General features: G+C 53.7%; 1 protein-coding gene across 1 annotated transcript; it reads left to right on the top strand.

Moving 5' to 3' along the window:
• Positions 1-387: 387 nt before the first annotated feature.
• GHRHR (growth hormone releasing hormone receptor) lies at positions 388-11,455 on the top strand. Its single transcript, XM_032401199.1, has 13 exons — positions 388-444; positions 2,126-2,228; positions 2,350-2,457; positions 3,014-3,111; positions 4,195-4,292; positions 4,986-5,118; positions 6,458-6,611; positions 6,871-6,931; positions 7,379-7,448; positions 8,152-8,243; positions 8,817-8,946; positions 9,510-9,551; positions 11,330-11,455. Exons 1-13 carry the CDS (start codon positions 388-390, stop codon positions 11,453-11,455), a joined length of 1,272 nt encoding a protein of 423 aa, XP_032257090.1.
• Positions 11,456-14,936: the final 3,481 nt, after the last annotated feature.

The raw sequence follows: 14,936 nt of genomic DNA, 5'->3' as shown, positions 1-14,936 counted from the left end.
AAATGGTAAAGAATAATGACCTGCCAGGGCAAGAAGTGTCCTGTGACTGTCACCTCTCTGGGCCCTTGCTGTCAGGACAGGCACGCAGGCAGATTTACAGACACAGTGGAAGGGGGCGGGGTGCTCAGCCCCTCCCTGCTGGGGACATGGAGGCCCACTTCAGGGCCGGGGCTGAGTTGGGCACGGTGTCCTGCAATCCTGTGAATATTTAGCTGGTTCTGTCCCCTTTGCTGGCTCCTGCCTATGTAAACAGCCACCAGAGTTGGGGAGGCAGAAGCCGGTGGCAGCGGCGGGGACAGGAGACCGTGGGGAGGGAAGAGGGCCGAGGCTCACAACGAGGATAGGACGGAAGGACGCTGACTGAGGGAGCCACCTCTGAGCCCCACCATGGACAGCAGGGCGTGGGGTGCCCTCATCCTCTGCTTGCTAAGCCCGTTGCCAGTTGTGAGTAGCAGACACAGACCGTCCTACCTCCCCTGCTGGGCTCCAGATCTGGGAGCCACAGGGCTAAATGGGGGGTCTAGCTGGAGCCTGGTGGGGTCCCCACTGCTCTTCCCCAGCACAGGAGTTTCTTCCTATTAAGCAGGTTACTGGCCATGGCTCAGAGACCCCCTACCCCCTCTCCCCCCTTCCCTCCTCCCCTCCCCTTCCTCCCTCCCCTTCCCCTTGCAGCTGCTTGGCTCTGGGTGGCTCTGACTAGGAAAACCTGGCTAAGCTGAGTTAGCCTCCCCGTTGCTTCCCTCCAGGCCCTGTCTGGGCCCTCCGGGGGAGGCCGTTAGGGCCTCTCCGGCTCTGCTCGTGTCTCCCAAGTCTTCCCTGAGCTACAGGTCCCTAATTCTTCCACAAAATCTCCAGACCCCTCCCCATCCCCAGCATCCCAGGAGCCACATTTGGTTGGGGCCTCTTAAGAGGGTGTGGCCGGGGACCCGGTAGGTCTGCGCGGTAAGTGGAGAACAGCTGCTCCCTTCCCGCATTTGGGGGACTGTTCCTCTCTTGATACGCTGGGGGCTGGAGGAGCTCTGGCAAACTGATGTGCTGGAGAGTGGGGTGCCGGTCGGGGCCCTCCCTGAATGTGCTGCGATTTCCCAGCATGTTCCAGGTATACCGCATAGCGATTTGGCAAGTTTCTCTGTTCTGCTGTGCTCTCCGCAAATGTAGCTCGCATCTGTCACCCCACAACGCTAGTACCCTACCCTCGACTTTATTCCCTGTGCTGTACCTTTCCTCCCTGCGCCTCTCCTTCACCTGTTTTGCCCTCCCCCGCCTTTTTTTTTTTTTTTTTGCCATACAGGTAACTTCTTTTGCCTTCCCTTCTGCAGTGAAGGAGTCTTCTTCATCTCATCTGTGTGCACCCCACCATAACCACGCGTGCTCTCTCTCACCTCCCCACCAACCCCCCAGCCTCCCCCCGCCTCCCCTCTGCCTCCTTCACATCTCCTTATCTGGCCTGACATTCCTGCCTCCCTCTTATAAGGACCTCCTGTCCACCCAGATAAGCCAGGATAATCTCCCCATCAGAAGATCTTTAACTTAATAATCCCCAGCTACAAAATCCCTTTGGCCCTGCCAGAGAGCATATTCAGTTTTCAGGGATTAGGATGTAGACATTGCGTGTATGAGGGGCATTGTTCTGCCTACCAAGGTACTTTGTGCAGAATTGCATCCAGGGAGCAGGAGTGCAGAATGGGGGGAGGAGAGCAGGGATGGAGGAAAGGCCCCGCACAGATGAGTTGTGGGCTCAGCCAGCTCCAGGAGATCTTTGGAAGACTTGTGTTCAATGTGTCTCAGAACTTACTCCCATGAAATGAAATTGGGAGGCATCTGTCCAAATGTCCATCTTTCTTTCCTTCCTCACTCCCCCACTTCCTTCCTTCCTTTCTTCCTTTCTTCCTTCCTCCTTTCCTTCCTTCCTTCCTTCCTTCCTTCCTTCCTTCCTTCCTTCCTTCCCTCTTCCTTTCCCTCCTCCACCAAGTGCCTTTGCCAGTGCCATGAGCCAGGCCCTGTGCTTAGGAGCAGGGGCGCAGAAATGCACCAGGCTTTGTCTCTGTCCTAAGGTCACTGGGACCAGAGAGCCCCGAAGGAGCAGCTGATCAGCTTGGCCTATCCCCTTACCTCCTTCCCGCAGGCATCCAGCCATGTGCACCCAGAGTGCGACTTCATCACCCAACTGAGAGAGGATGAGAGGTCGTGTCTGCAAGCAGCAGAAGGGAAGCCCAACACCACCCTGGGTACGCCACTTGGGAGGGAGGGGGTGGCTTCTCGATTCCTTTATCTCCTCCAGCCTCCTCACTCCGAATGCCGGAGGGGCCCGTCCCCCCGAGTCTGCTCTGCTCCCATCTCTCTCTGCAGGCTGCCCGAGCACGTGGGATGGGCTGCTGTGCTGGCCGATGGCAGGCCCCGGCGAGTGGGTGACTCTCTCTTGCCCCGATTTCTTCTCCCACTTCAGCTCAGAGCCAGGTGAGGGTTCCGGGTGTGGTGGTAAGTGGGGGAGATGAGGTGGTTTCATCTGGTGATGCCAGAATATGGCAGGTGCATCCCTGGCTTTGGGCGCAGTAGATCTGGATTTGAACACCAACTTCCCATCTTCCCATGTGACCTTGGGCAAGTCACTCAGCCTCCTGACCCTCAGCTTCCTGACCTGTGACCTGGGGAAAACAAGAACATTAACCCTTATAGGGGGTGAGGATTGGTGAGCAGAGCATGGAAGTGCCGGACCCAGGCCCTGACCCCAAGTGAATGTTCTGTGGGTGTTAGCGGGAGGGCTGTCTATGGGGTGGAGGGGGCAGAAGCTATCTGACTGTTCAGGTGCTACCGGCTGCCTGGGGGGGAGGGAGGAGGGGCTGCACCTGGAACCCAGGACCCTGGGGGGAGGAACACCCCCTCTCTGCCAGTGGGAGGAGCTGTCTGCAGACCCTGCCAGTGTCACTGGATGGTCCGCAACTCCCCCACCCGTCCTGGAGAGAGAGAAGGAGCGATAACCAGTTCTCTGTTCCCAACTCTGCATGCCTCCCAGGGGCTGTGAAGCGGGATTGCACTATCATGGGCTGGTCTGAGCCCTTCCCACCTTACCCTGTGGCCTGCCCTGTGCCCCTAGAGCTGCTGACGGAGGAGGTAAGAGGCTTCTGGCATCTTGGAGGAAAGGTCATCGTGGATGTTTGTAAGGATGGTGGCCTGCACAACTGGAGGGGTTACCATTTCCATTGTAGCTAGCAGGTTGGAATATTAATTGCAGAAGTTTCCAGAAGATGGTAGTGTCTGGAAAAAGAGGGCCCAGGTCTTTTGCTAATTGCCCAAGGGTGACACGTGGGCCACGTGGGCCATGGTGCTGGGAAAGAGGGGAGGCAGAGGGCAGGGTGGGAGTTGTGCTGGCTGCCTTCTCCTTGGCATGCCCTCTCTGTGCCCAGGCCTCCAGGGCAGGAGTTTTGAGTAGTTCCAGGGAAACAGAGGCTCCTAGTGGTCCTGGGCACGTTCCTTCCCTGCTCTAGTCCTCGGTCCGTGGAGTGGTGTGCACGCCCTGCACTTCCAAATTGAGCAGGGCCTTTGCAACGTGCTTCTGTGCCCCCAGTCCCGTATCTCTTTCCCCTCAGCCCTGCAAGGCAAGGCATGAGTCTGACCATTTTTCAGATGAAAAAACAGACACAGTTTGGTGATTGCCTGCATCCCTCAGGGGTCCACGATCCCCTCCCTCAGGCTGCACCCTCCATCTCCATCTCAGGGTGGGGGTAGGGTGCCCAGGCTGGACTTTGATGGATCCAAATACTTGTGGCTACTGCTGGCTGCCCCCTTTCTTTGGGGGACGTTGTGTGCCCAAGATGGTGAGGCAGTAGGATGTCAGTAAACAAGCCCCATTTCCTTGTGAGCTTTTCTCATTCCTCAATGAATGAAGAATATACCAATGAATGAAGCTGTAATTTCTCTGCTGTCTGTCCCGCCCCAGGAACAGTGAGAGTCAATCGTCTCCCTGTCCCCTCCCTCACCACCCCCCCACCGCCACCGCCCACCAGCAGGTCAGATGCAAGACAGCCTGTAACAAACACTTCTGTTCCTGAGGGAGCTTGCCACGGTTCCCACGGGTGCCCCTGCCCCCAGATGGGGAATTCTGGGGTAGAACTGCGAGCCTTCGCCTGCTCGTCATCAAGCCTCCCCTTCCCCAAAGTGCAGCCACTGAGACTTTCTCTGTCTCTACCCTCCCAGAAATCCTACTTCTCCACGGTGAAGATCATCTATACCCTGGGCCATAGTATCTCCGTCGTGACCCTCTCCGTGGCCATTGCCATCCTGGTTGCTCTCAGGTTTGCCGTCCTCTTCACCTGCTCAAGAACCTTCGCTGCCTCCTTATTGCCCACAGCACTAAGCCTGATTCCTTGCCTGGATGTTCTGGAGGTTCCCGGATCTAGGCATCATGGCCATTCCTGGCTTTTCCTTTCCTTTCCCCAGCATGTCCTCTTTCCACCCCTTGCAATCCAGGACTCCCTGCCATCTCTACACCTTTGCTCATGTGGAACTTACTCGATTGGCTTGGAATGCCCAGTTCCTTTTTTCTTGATATACTGATGTCTGTCAAAATTCGAAGCCCAAGTCCCATTTGCTTTAAGAATCCTCTTTGCCTGTCCCCATGATACCCTTCTTGACAATTCCAACCCTTTGACCATTGCCCCTCTTGAGACCCCCCAACTTCAGAGTCTGAGCCCCACAACATGGCTTGTGCTGTTGTCTGTCTCATGGGGCTGTGCCTCATCTCTCTGAGCACATAGGAGGCTCCCCTGGGCAGCACCCTGCCCTTTCTGCCTCTGTCCCCCGCCTCTGAGCTCCCCAAAGGCAGGGGCTGGTCCTCTCTGTCTTCTCGCCCATGCTGAGCCTGGGGCAGTGGCTGGTCAGCTGTCCTGCATGGCTACACCTGAAGCTCCAAGTGCAGCCCGGTCTGACTCGAGTCAGTTCAGTTTGCCTCCCACCGTGCTTACCGTCCTCCCTCCCCGCTCCTCCAGGAGGCTGCACTGTCCCCGGAACTACATCCACACCCAGCTGTTTGTCACCTTCATCCTCAAGGCGGGTGCTGTGTTCCTGAAGGACGCCACCCTCTTCCACGGGGAGAACACAGATCACTGCAGCTTCTCCACGGTAACAGCTGTGGCTGGAGGTCCCCGGGGTGGGTTGGGGGGAAGGAAGGCTACATTAGAGACAGAGATGGGCCCGTCCAGTCCTGGGGGCTGACCCTGGGGCCCTGCAATTGTCAGTTACAGGACAGGAAACACCCTCTCCCTTCCCGCTCCTCCCCAGAGTCAGTCCTAAATCCCCATGCCAGTTCTTGGATCCTGGGGCCGATCCATGTCATTTCCATATCCCACGTTCCCCTTCCCGTTCCTTATTCTGTACTCCAACCTAGCCCACACTTCGCCCCAGCAGTCTTTGCATTCCCTACCTCCCTGAACATGCCAGCCTGTCTGTGGCTGGATGTGGGTGTGTGCGGGGGTGAGGCAGAGCTGGGTCCCTCCCTCAAGAGCACCCAAAGGGCCTAGGGGACAGAATGTACCAGGTTATGGGACCACTGAGTGGGGGAGGGAGTGTTGAGAACTGGGCTTCAGGGAGCAGGTGGCTTTGGAGCTGGGAGGGGGTGAGAGGGAGGGAGGACACGTTAAATGGAGGGACCAGGGTGAACAGACTCTCACAGACAGGAAAACATGAAGCATGTCCAAGAACCAGAGAAGGCATAGGGGGACAGGAAGGTGGGAGAAGCAGAGGAGAATGAAAATAAAAGACAGTTGGGGGCAACGTGGAGGCCCTGCACTCTCCAGGCACACTAAAACTGTGCTGGATATGGACAGATACACAGGCGGACAAACCAACAATGACCTTAATGAACGAATGAAAGAAACAATAATAATGATACATATTGAGCATTTACATGGCGGCATTGCACTAAACGCTTTGCATATATCACCACCTTTTATTTCCTACGTATATTTTCATTTTAGTCCCGTTTGTACGTGAGTGGGCCTGGGGCCAAGCTCAGGCCACCTGAGCTCAGAGGTGGTGCTCCTCACCCCCGACTGATGAGCAAGTCTTGCGGTGAATAAGCGAATGCAGGGTGAGGGCCCGTATGTTTGCAGAAATGAATGGGGATCCATATCCACAGCTCTGGGGATGGACATGGGGTCAGGAAGGACTGAATGCAAGTGAAAATAGTAGCAATTCATATGCAGAGTTTCCATCCAATCCTCATGATGAGGCCATGTGAAAGGTATTGGAAGTATTTCCTTTGACAGAAGAAAAGGTGAAGTCTGGGGAGGTTACCCAGCTAATACCTGCTAAATGTGAACGCAGATCCCAAATCTGTGCTCTTAACCACCACATTATTCTACCACGGCTCCTCTGGGGCAGCCCAGGGTGGAGGGGCCTGGGTGGGGTAGGGGCCCCAGTGGGTGTCCAGCTCTAAAGAAGCCAGGCCCCCGGCCCACAGGTTCTGTGCAAGGTCTCTGTGGCCTCCTCCCATTTCGCCACCATGACCAACTTCAGCTGGCTGTTGGTGGAAGCCGTGTACCTGACCTGCCTCTTGGCCTCCAAGTCGCCCAGCACAAGGCGAGCCTTCTGGTGGCTGGTTCTTGCCGGCTGGGGTGAGCACCGAGGCTGGGTAGGGCACCAGGGGCTAGGGGAGGGCTGGGAATGCACAGGGAGCTCACCCAAAGGTCCCTTCAGCTCACTGATGATGACACAAGGCCCAGGGGGGGAAGGGACAGCAGCCTGTAGTCCTACAGCTTCCGGGTCCCACCTTCCTGGTGCCCCATGTGGCTGGCAGTGGCGGTGGCAGGTAGGGACAGATCTCTGAGCCGAGGATGCAGACCCCTTACTTGTGTCTCCTCTGTACCCCCACAGGGCTTCCTCTGCTCTTCACTGGCCTGTGGGTGTGTTGCAAGGTGGCCTTTGAGGATGTGGTGTGAGTCTGGGGGGCTACCTCATCCCATGGTGCTGGGTCCCCCTGGGGTGTGGGCTGGACAATCAGGCAGTGTGGCGGTCCTCCAAGCTGGGGAGAGGAGGAGACCCCAGTCCTGCCTTCAGGGAACTCCCAGGCTCGGGCGCAAGATGGGAAGGCCACTGTGGACAGCATGGAAGGGGCAGGACCTGGGGTGGGAGGGGCCCTCAGATTCTCAGGGTGCTGGGTTCAGGGAGAGGTGAGGGTTGGGGACACAGTAAATAGGGGCCTCCTGGAAGAGGGGAGGTTTTGGGGTCAGCAAGAAGCAGCTAGGTGGAGAGAGAGAGAGAGGGTAAGCCTAGCATGGATTGACGCGCCCCTTTGGAAGGGGGTCCCACTGGCTGAGAGAGGAGATAAGGCTGGGTGGGCATTTTTGGTGCCCCCATCAGTCCCGGCCTGTCCTCTCCTTAGGTGCTGGGACCTGGATGCCAGCTCCCCTTACTGGTGGATCATCAAAGGGCCCATCGTCCTCTCTGTTGGGGTCAGTCCCTGGGGCAAGCGCCCTCTGCTTTATTCTCCCTGGGTCGGCCGAGGGGGCTGTAGGGCAGGAAACATGACTCCTGGCTGGGAGTCAGGATACCAGGGTTCTTCAGCCTGGCTCTGCCAGCTTCTCTGTGAGGCCCTCTCTGGCCCTCAGTGTTTAAACACGGGGGGTGGTCTCCATAGTACTTGGGCGCCTTCCAGCTCAGAGTTGTGATGTGTCCGGTGCCTGACTGTAGATCATGTGCCACCGCAGTGAGGCTGGTGTGGGGGCAGTGGGAGGGGGGCGGTAGCTGAACCCACCCCCGGCTGCCATGCTGAAAACAGGGCAGCCGGGACTGGTTTGCGTGGCCTTGGGGAATGTGCGCTTGCCCCCGATTTTACCAAAAGTGGGGGACACCTACTTTGTGTCAGAGTAGACCCTGGGAGGTGCTGGAGGCAGCATGACAAGGCCTGACCCCCTCACCCTTTATTCCAGTGGCTGGAGAGGGAGGGGGACCCTGAGCCCCTGAGCCCCTGCATTCCACATGGGACCCCCCAGTCTCCAGGATACAAGTTCTAGAGCAATGACCTACACAGCCCTCTACCTGCACATCCCCTCTGTCTCAAGGATTTGGGGTTTCTAATTCCCAAAGAGGCCCGACCCAGGCCACCAGGGCCACTCCTGACTCTTGCCTTTTACCTTCCCCCACCTCTATTTCCAGGTGAATTTTGGGCTTTTTCTCAATATTATCCACATCCTGCTGAGGAAACTGGAGCCGGCTCAGGGCAGCCTCCACACCAAGTCTCAGTACTGGTAATGTGTGTGCACACGTGTGTGCATTCGGGGACACTGGGGACATAACCGGAGTGGGAGTCGGTGTGGTTCTGTTTCATTCACTCTCCTGAACCGTGCTCCTCCCTAAGCTTCCAGGGAGAGAGTAGATCTGGTCCCTGCCCTCTAGGAGATTCCCCCCAACCCCCAAGTGGGGACGATGGAGGCTCCAAATATCCAGTTACCAGGCCAAACGGACTGATGAGTGCTGGGGTCCATTTCTGTGGGATCCTGCGGAAGGAGAACTTTTCTAGATGAGGGGATGGGAGTGAGGTTTGAAGACTTCCTGGGGGAGGTGGTCTTTGAACCAGACTTTGCTGCATGGATGTTGACTGGAAAAAATTGAGCATTTGGCAGTGAGAACAGCAAGATCCATGGCCCCGAAGTAAAGAAGCCCTGCATTGTACCACACTGTGTTTGGGGAGGCTGGTGTTCTCCAGGGTCCCTGGTGCAGAGAGTCTGTATGGGGAACTGATGGAAAGTGGGAGTGAGCAGGGGACATGTGGGAGTTTCTAATTCCAGCCTTGGGTGCCTAGGGCTTGTCTTCCCCTGCAGGCGTCTCTCTAAATCAACGCTTCTCCTCATCCCGCTGTTTGGAATTCACTATGTCATCTTCAACTTTCTGCCTGACAGTGCTGGCCTGGGCATCCGCCTCCCCCTGGAGTTGGGACTGGGCTCCTTCCAGGTGAGGGCCCCCACAGGGACTCTTCCCACCAAGTCCTTGGGCAGGAGGGAGGCAGTGCTGCCCTCAGGTTTGGTTGAGTTCATGGTAGGTTGAGGGTTACTAGGCTGGTTATTCTTTCTTTCATCCATCTATCTTTCTATTCATTCAACTTTCCCTGAACCCATCTACTCATCCATTTACCCATCCATCCACTGATCATCCATCCATCTTCCATCTATCTATCCATCTATCCATCCACCTACCTATTTACCCATGCATCTATCATCCACTCATCTGTCCATCCCACATTTACTGAGCATCTATTATGTGCCAGGATCTGTGCTCAATACTGGGAGCTGCAGAAATAAAGAAAATCAGAGAAACAGGATCAACAGTACAGCCTTAGCAGGCTTGTTGTGATGATTACATGGAACAATGTTCCTGGCACCTCCTTCCCTTTCCCCAAAGACGTGGCCCAGGCCACAGCCTGCGGGTAGGTGGAGGAAAAGATAGTAGAAAGATTGTGGACATCTTATGGCCAGGCCATTGTATTCTGATGTGGTCCTTTCTCTTTGGCCCCACAGGGCTTCATCGTTGCCATCCTGTATTGCTTCCTCAACCAAGAGGTATATAACTCTCCAGGCTATCCTTAGTCATTGAGTCTTCCTTCCCACCAGACCTAAGGCCACTTCTCTTCTTCCCAGGCCCTGTAAATTCCAGCTCAAACTGGACCTTGACTCCTATGATCCTTTGGGAAGCTTGGTCTGCCCTGAGCTTCTAGATCAAGCTGAACCTGATTGCTTCCTGTTAATGTCCTTTATCCATCCCTCTTCTGGGCTGGACTAAATATACTATCCATTCAGGACCAGGGATGGTCTAAAAGGATCCCCCAGTTCTGTGCTCCTAAAACTGAACAAAAGTGAGAGTGGAGGAGGGAATAAGCCAGCTCTAGGAGAGACAGAGAAAACAGAGACAGAGGAACTGAAAAAATCAGGGGCAGACATAAAGGGGGCTAGGAAAACAGAGTCAGGTGCAGCAGCAGAGACTACGATGGAGAACAGAGCCAGGGATCCGGAGAGAAAGCACCTGGAAGAGAGGGCCTTATGAAAAGAACAGACCAAACAGAGGAGGACACACCCATGACTAGACAGATAGTGCCGATACGCTTGTAGAAATATGGAAAGATGGCAGGGAGAGGAAAATGAAAACATTCCACCCAGGAGGCACCTTACACCTGTCCCTTGGGACAGACTAGCTTTGCGGGAGAGGTGGGAGAATTTAGCTTAGTGCCCTAGACCCCAGGCCCTGCTGCTGTGTGCACGGCAGAGTGATGGGCTCCCTCTTGTGGCATGGATTTGCCGTGGGCTCTGATCCGCCGAAGACCTGGGTGCACGTGCCATCTGTCAGCTGTGAAATGGTGCTCGCCCCTCTCCTGCCACCTCTGTCCCTGACTGGCTCCCACTCTGCTGACTCTTCACTCCCACCCCAGCCACCCTGAGTCTCACACAGCCTTACCAGGTGTCTGGGTGCACACACAGGATTGCAGTATCTGTTTGTAGTGGCTGTTGGGTCCTGTAGGCATTGACAGGGGTGAGGAACAGCCCTGGCTGAGGCTGCGGGGACCTGGGAAAGAAGCTTCCATGGAGAGCTGTGAAGGGATCCGTCCCGGGAAATCATATTGGGGACCAGATAGTTGTATAACTCTGGTGATGGGGAGTTTACTACTCATAAATAGCTCTTCTGTTGTTAAGCACCTGTGGAGAAGCTCACCTTTACGTTGAACAGAAATCTGTCTCCCTTTTGTCTTTCACTATAGCCCAAGTTCAGCTGTCGGGAGGGGGGGTGGTCACAGCCTCTCAGCTCCCTCTGACCCCAACAGCCCCTTGGAGATGTGACAATTCAGATTCCCCTGTCCTCCCCCACCCCCACCCACGTGCTTTTCTTTCAGGAATCCCAGTCCCCTCACCTGCGGCTCCTTAGACAGGGTTCCGTCTTCTCTCCCTTTAGGTCATATCCTCTGGACAGGTTCCCAGTGGCCATAGTTCAGTTCAGCGGGCAGGGAAGGACTGAATCCCAGAGCAGGGGATGGGAAGTACTCAGGGAGGACAGTGTGGTTAGGTGGCCAGAAATGGAAGAAAGCACCCATAGAAAATGTCTTTAACCGGACTCACATAAAGGCAGTGCTAAAAGTTAGAGAAAAGAGCTAAAGGGAATGGCCAGGAATACTCACAGGAAGGAGTATCTTCCAGAGATAATACTTAGCGGTAGCTACGGCCAATCATGGCTTCTCCTCTCCCAGGAGTCCATGTCTATGTTTCTCCTGCGTGGGCTCTCCCTATACCCCGGAGTGGAGCACAGAAGTAGAAGTGGGACCTTCCTAACATCTTCTCCCTTGCCCCTGGAGGTGAGGACCGAGATCTCGCGGAGGTGGCACGGCCATGAGCCTGAGCTGCTGCCCGCCCGGAGGGCCCGCACCAAGTGGACAATGCCTTCCCCTTCTGGGGTGAAGGTGTTGACGTCTGCCTGCTAGGCTGGCCACATCACGTGACTGGAGCCCACACCTGAACTTGGGCAGCTCCAGTGGGCCCACCACCCTCTGCAGGAGCAAGAGGGACCAGCGCCCCGGAGAGCCCTCAGGCCACACCTCCGCTGCAGCTGCTGCCCCACCCTGGGCAGGGGCAACCCTTTCACCCTGTCCTGCACCTGTCCCGCACCTGACCCTGGGTCCCTGAGTGTCTACCTCTCACCTCCTCGGTTGCTCAGCCTCCATTCTCCTGTTCCTCCTCCTGGACTCTGGGCCATAGCCCAAGGCCAGAGGAGCCAATAAAATTGTAAACAAATAGATATGGAGTTTGAGTGAATACACGTGCCCCAAGGGGAGGGACCTACAGCCTTGATTTGATCTCTGGTGCACAAATGCCTTTATCATTCCTCTGCTGTGTTCCATCCCCATTATTAATCTGCGCAAGAATCCTCCTGCTTAATTTATTCTTAAGACGTATTCTTTTTTTTTTTTTTTTTAAGATTTTATTTATTTATTTGACAGAGACACAGCAAGAGAGGGAACACAAGCAGGGGGAGTGGGAGAGGGAGAAGCAGGCTTCCCGCGGAGCAGGGAGCCCGATGTGGGACTCGATCCCAGGACACTGGGACCATGACCTGAGCAGAAGGCAGACGCTTGACGACTGAGCCACCCAGGCGCCCCTCTTAAGACGTGTTCTCTCTTGTCTCTATCTCCAATCCCATCCCTCTCCTCCCATAGGCAAACATCCCAATGTGTTTAATGTGAATATTTGTGTTTCTGTGTGTTCTTGCAAAATAGGTAGTATTTCGTGTGTGTCTGTACTTTCGATTTACATAAATTTTGTTGGTTATATGCTCCATCCTGCTTCTAACATTTTCCCCTCAGCATTCTGCTTTGAAGACATCCACCCGTGTTGCCGTGTGCTCATCTGGTCTCTTGTTTTGACTGCCATATGGTGCCACATGGTGTCATCGCCCACGTCTGACCCGTCCTGTCTCCCCCTCTCCCCCGCAGGTGAATATTCACGCACTTGTCCCCTCATGCACCTGTCCAAGTGAGCCTTTCTCCAGGACACAGACCCAGGAGCAAAAGTGCCGGGTCATCTCATATGCCTTTTCTTCTGTGATAAGGCCTGCCAGATTGTGCTCCAGAATGCTTGCAAAATCTGCACTCCCACCAGCAGCTCCACCAACACTTGGCATTACCCAGCTTTTTAATGTTTGCAAGTCAAATGGGGGTAAAGTGACATCTCATTGTTTCAGTTTGCATTTCTCTGATAACTAATGAGTGTGAGCATCTCTTCCAGTGCCTGTTAGCCTTTTGGGTTTGTTCTTCTGGAAATCGCTTGGGTCCCTTACCCTATTTTTCTCTGGCATGGAGATTTCCCAATTCTAGGTCTTTCCCTTATGTTCTCTCCATTGTGTGCCTTCCTGTGTCCTTACTGCCTGCTGCCCCCAACTCGGGTGGGCGCCCCTGATGTAATGCATCATCAGGGTCAGTCCTTCCCCCACCCTAATCCTTGGCGGCAGGGAGGAGAATGAGAACTGGGTGCTGTCCCTGGGAATGTGTTTGTAGAGTGATGGGAGATTTGAGTGCAGAGAACAGGCAGAAATGGACGCTGCAGATCAGGATGAAATCGCTCCCATTCTTGGTCAGCCCACAGCAGATCTGTGGTGTGAAACTCAGCTCCATTCCCTGGCCTCCAGGAAGCCTTCCAGTCCTCTCTGCCATTCTTGCTCTGATGCACACACCCCAACCCTCAAAGTCATGAGGGTTCCAGTGAAAGGAGACTCAGCCAGATGAAACCCAAGGTCACATTGGTGGCCATGATGCCCAACTACCCAGCACCTTCTTGGTCAATGTCAAGGTGTGACAAGACTCAGCCAGATGAAACCCAAGGTCACATTGGTGGCCATGATGCCCAACTACCCAGCACCTTCTTGGTCAATGTCAAGGTGTGATTCCAGTCTAAGAACCTTCCTTTAGCCTCAGATCATAAAAGTAATTCATATTCATTGCAGGGCATTGAGAGATGTAGACAGGATTTAAAAAGAAAATAAAAAATCAGCCATAATCTTATTACCCAAAGATAGTCACTGTTGATATTTTGGTATGTTTCCTGAAAATTTTTTTTTCCTCTGCATTTCTGAACCATCTTGAGATCATACTGTATTTATAAATTTGTATTTTTTATACTTAAAACAAACATACACTGTATAAAAATGGCCAATAAGCACATAAAAAGATGCTGACTGTCATTAGTCTTTGGGGAAACTGCAAATCAAAACCACAATGAGATATTGATTCAGCCCACTAGGACGGCTGGAAGGAAAAAATAGATAGCAACAAGCATTGGCCAGGTTGTGGAGAAATTGGAATTCTTCTACATTGCTGGTGGGAATGTAAAGTGGTGCAGTTGGCTTGGCAGACAGTCTGATGGTCCCTCAAAAAGTCCAGCATTGGGTTGCCATACAACCCAGCAAATCCACTCCAAGGCACATAGGCAAGAACATGGAAAACCTCCATCTGTACAAAAACTGGTATATGAGTACTCCCAGCAGTGGTATGCCTCATTGCCAAAAGATGGAAACCCAAATGTTCACCATTTGGCGAATGGATAAACAAAATGACATAGATCCATACAGTGGAATATTATTCTGTAATAAAAGGGAATGAAGTACGGACACGTGCTACATGGATGAACCCTAAAACATGGTGCTCAGTGAAAGAAGCCAGGCACAAAGGGCCACCTATCATAGGATTCCATTTCTGTGAATTTATGTCCAGAATAGACAAATCTGTAGTGACAGAAAGTAGGTTTGAGGTTTTCAGGGGCTGGGGGAGGGGAAAATGGGAACTGACTGCTGGTGGCTGTGGGGGTTTCTTTCAGGGGTGACAAAATGTTCTAGAATTTGCTAGTGATGAGAGTTTTACCCTCTGTGCCTGAAACCCCTGAATTGTACAGCTGAAAAGGGTGACATTTATGACATGTGAATTATCATCTCTCGATAAAGTTACTTAAAAAGAGTCAACAGATTGTTGCTACAGAACACTGTAAGACTTTTTTCCTGCCACATAATTTGGGAGGCCTATCGAATATTCTTTGTTTAGCCAAAAATTACTTGACAAGTCTTCTACTGGTGCAAGTTTTAAAAAATCCATAGTTGCAATGGCAAACTTCCTTATAGACAATTCTTCATGTACATCTCAAAAAGAGAAAAGCTTCAGAACAAACTCCTAGACTTAGCATGTTTGACCCCATGCAATGCACACGAGAAGCCTTTTAATTCCTACTGGCAAGCTGTCTCCCCAAAGAGGTGGCCTGTGCATTCTTGCACAGGAGGGGTGAGTGTGACCGTTTCTCTGCCTCGTCATTATCCTCAACAGCTTTGTCAGCCCGAGAGTCAAATGGTGGGCTCTCGGAGCTTCGCTGGTGTTAGCAGTTAGTGTTAACGGTTAGTTCATGGTTAGTGTGAGTGGTTAGTTA

Source organism: Phoca vitulina, unplaced genomic scaffold (genome assembly GCF_004348235.1).
Source record: "Phoca vitulina isolate PV1807 unplaced genomic scaffold, GSC_HSeal_1.0 scaffold4, whole genome shotgun sequence".
In the NCBI taxonomy this organism is placed as follows: Eukaryota; Metazoa; Chordata; class Mammalia; order Carnivora; family Phocidae; genus Phoca; species Phoca vitulina.
This window is presented reverse-complemented; position numbering and strand designations above follow the sequence as displayed.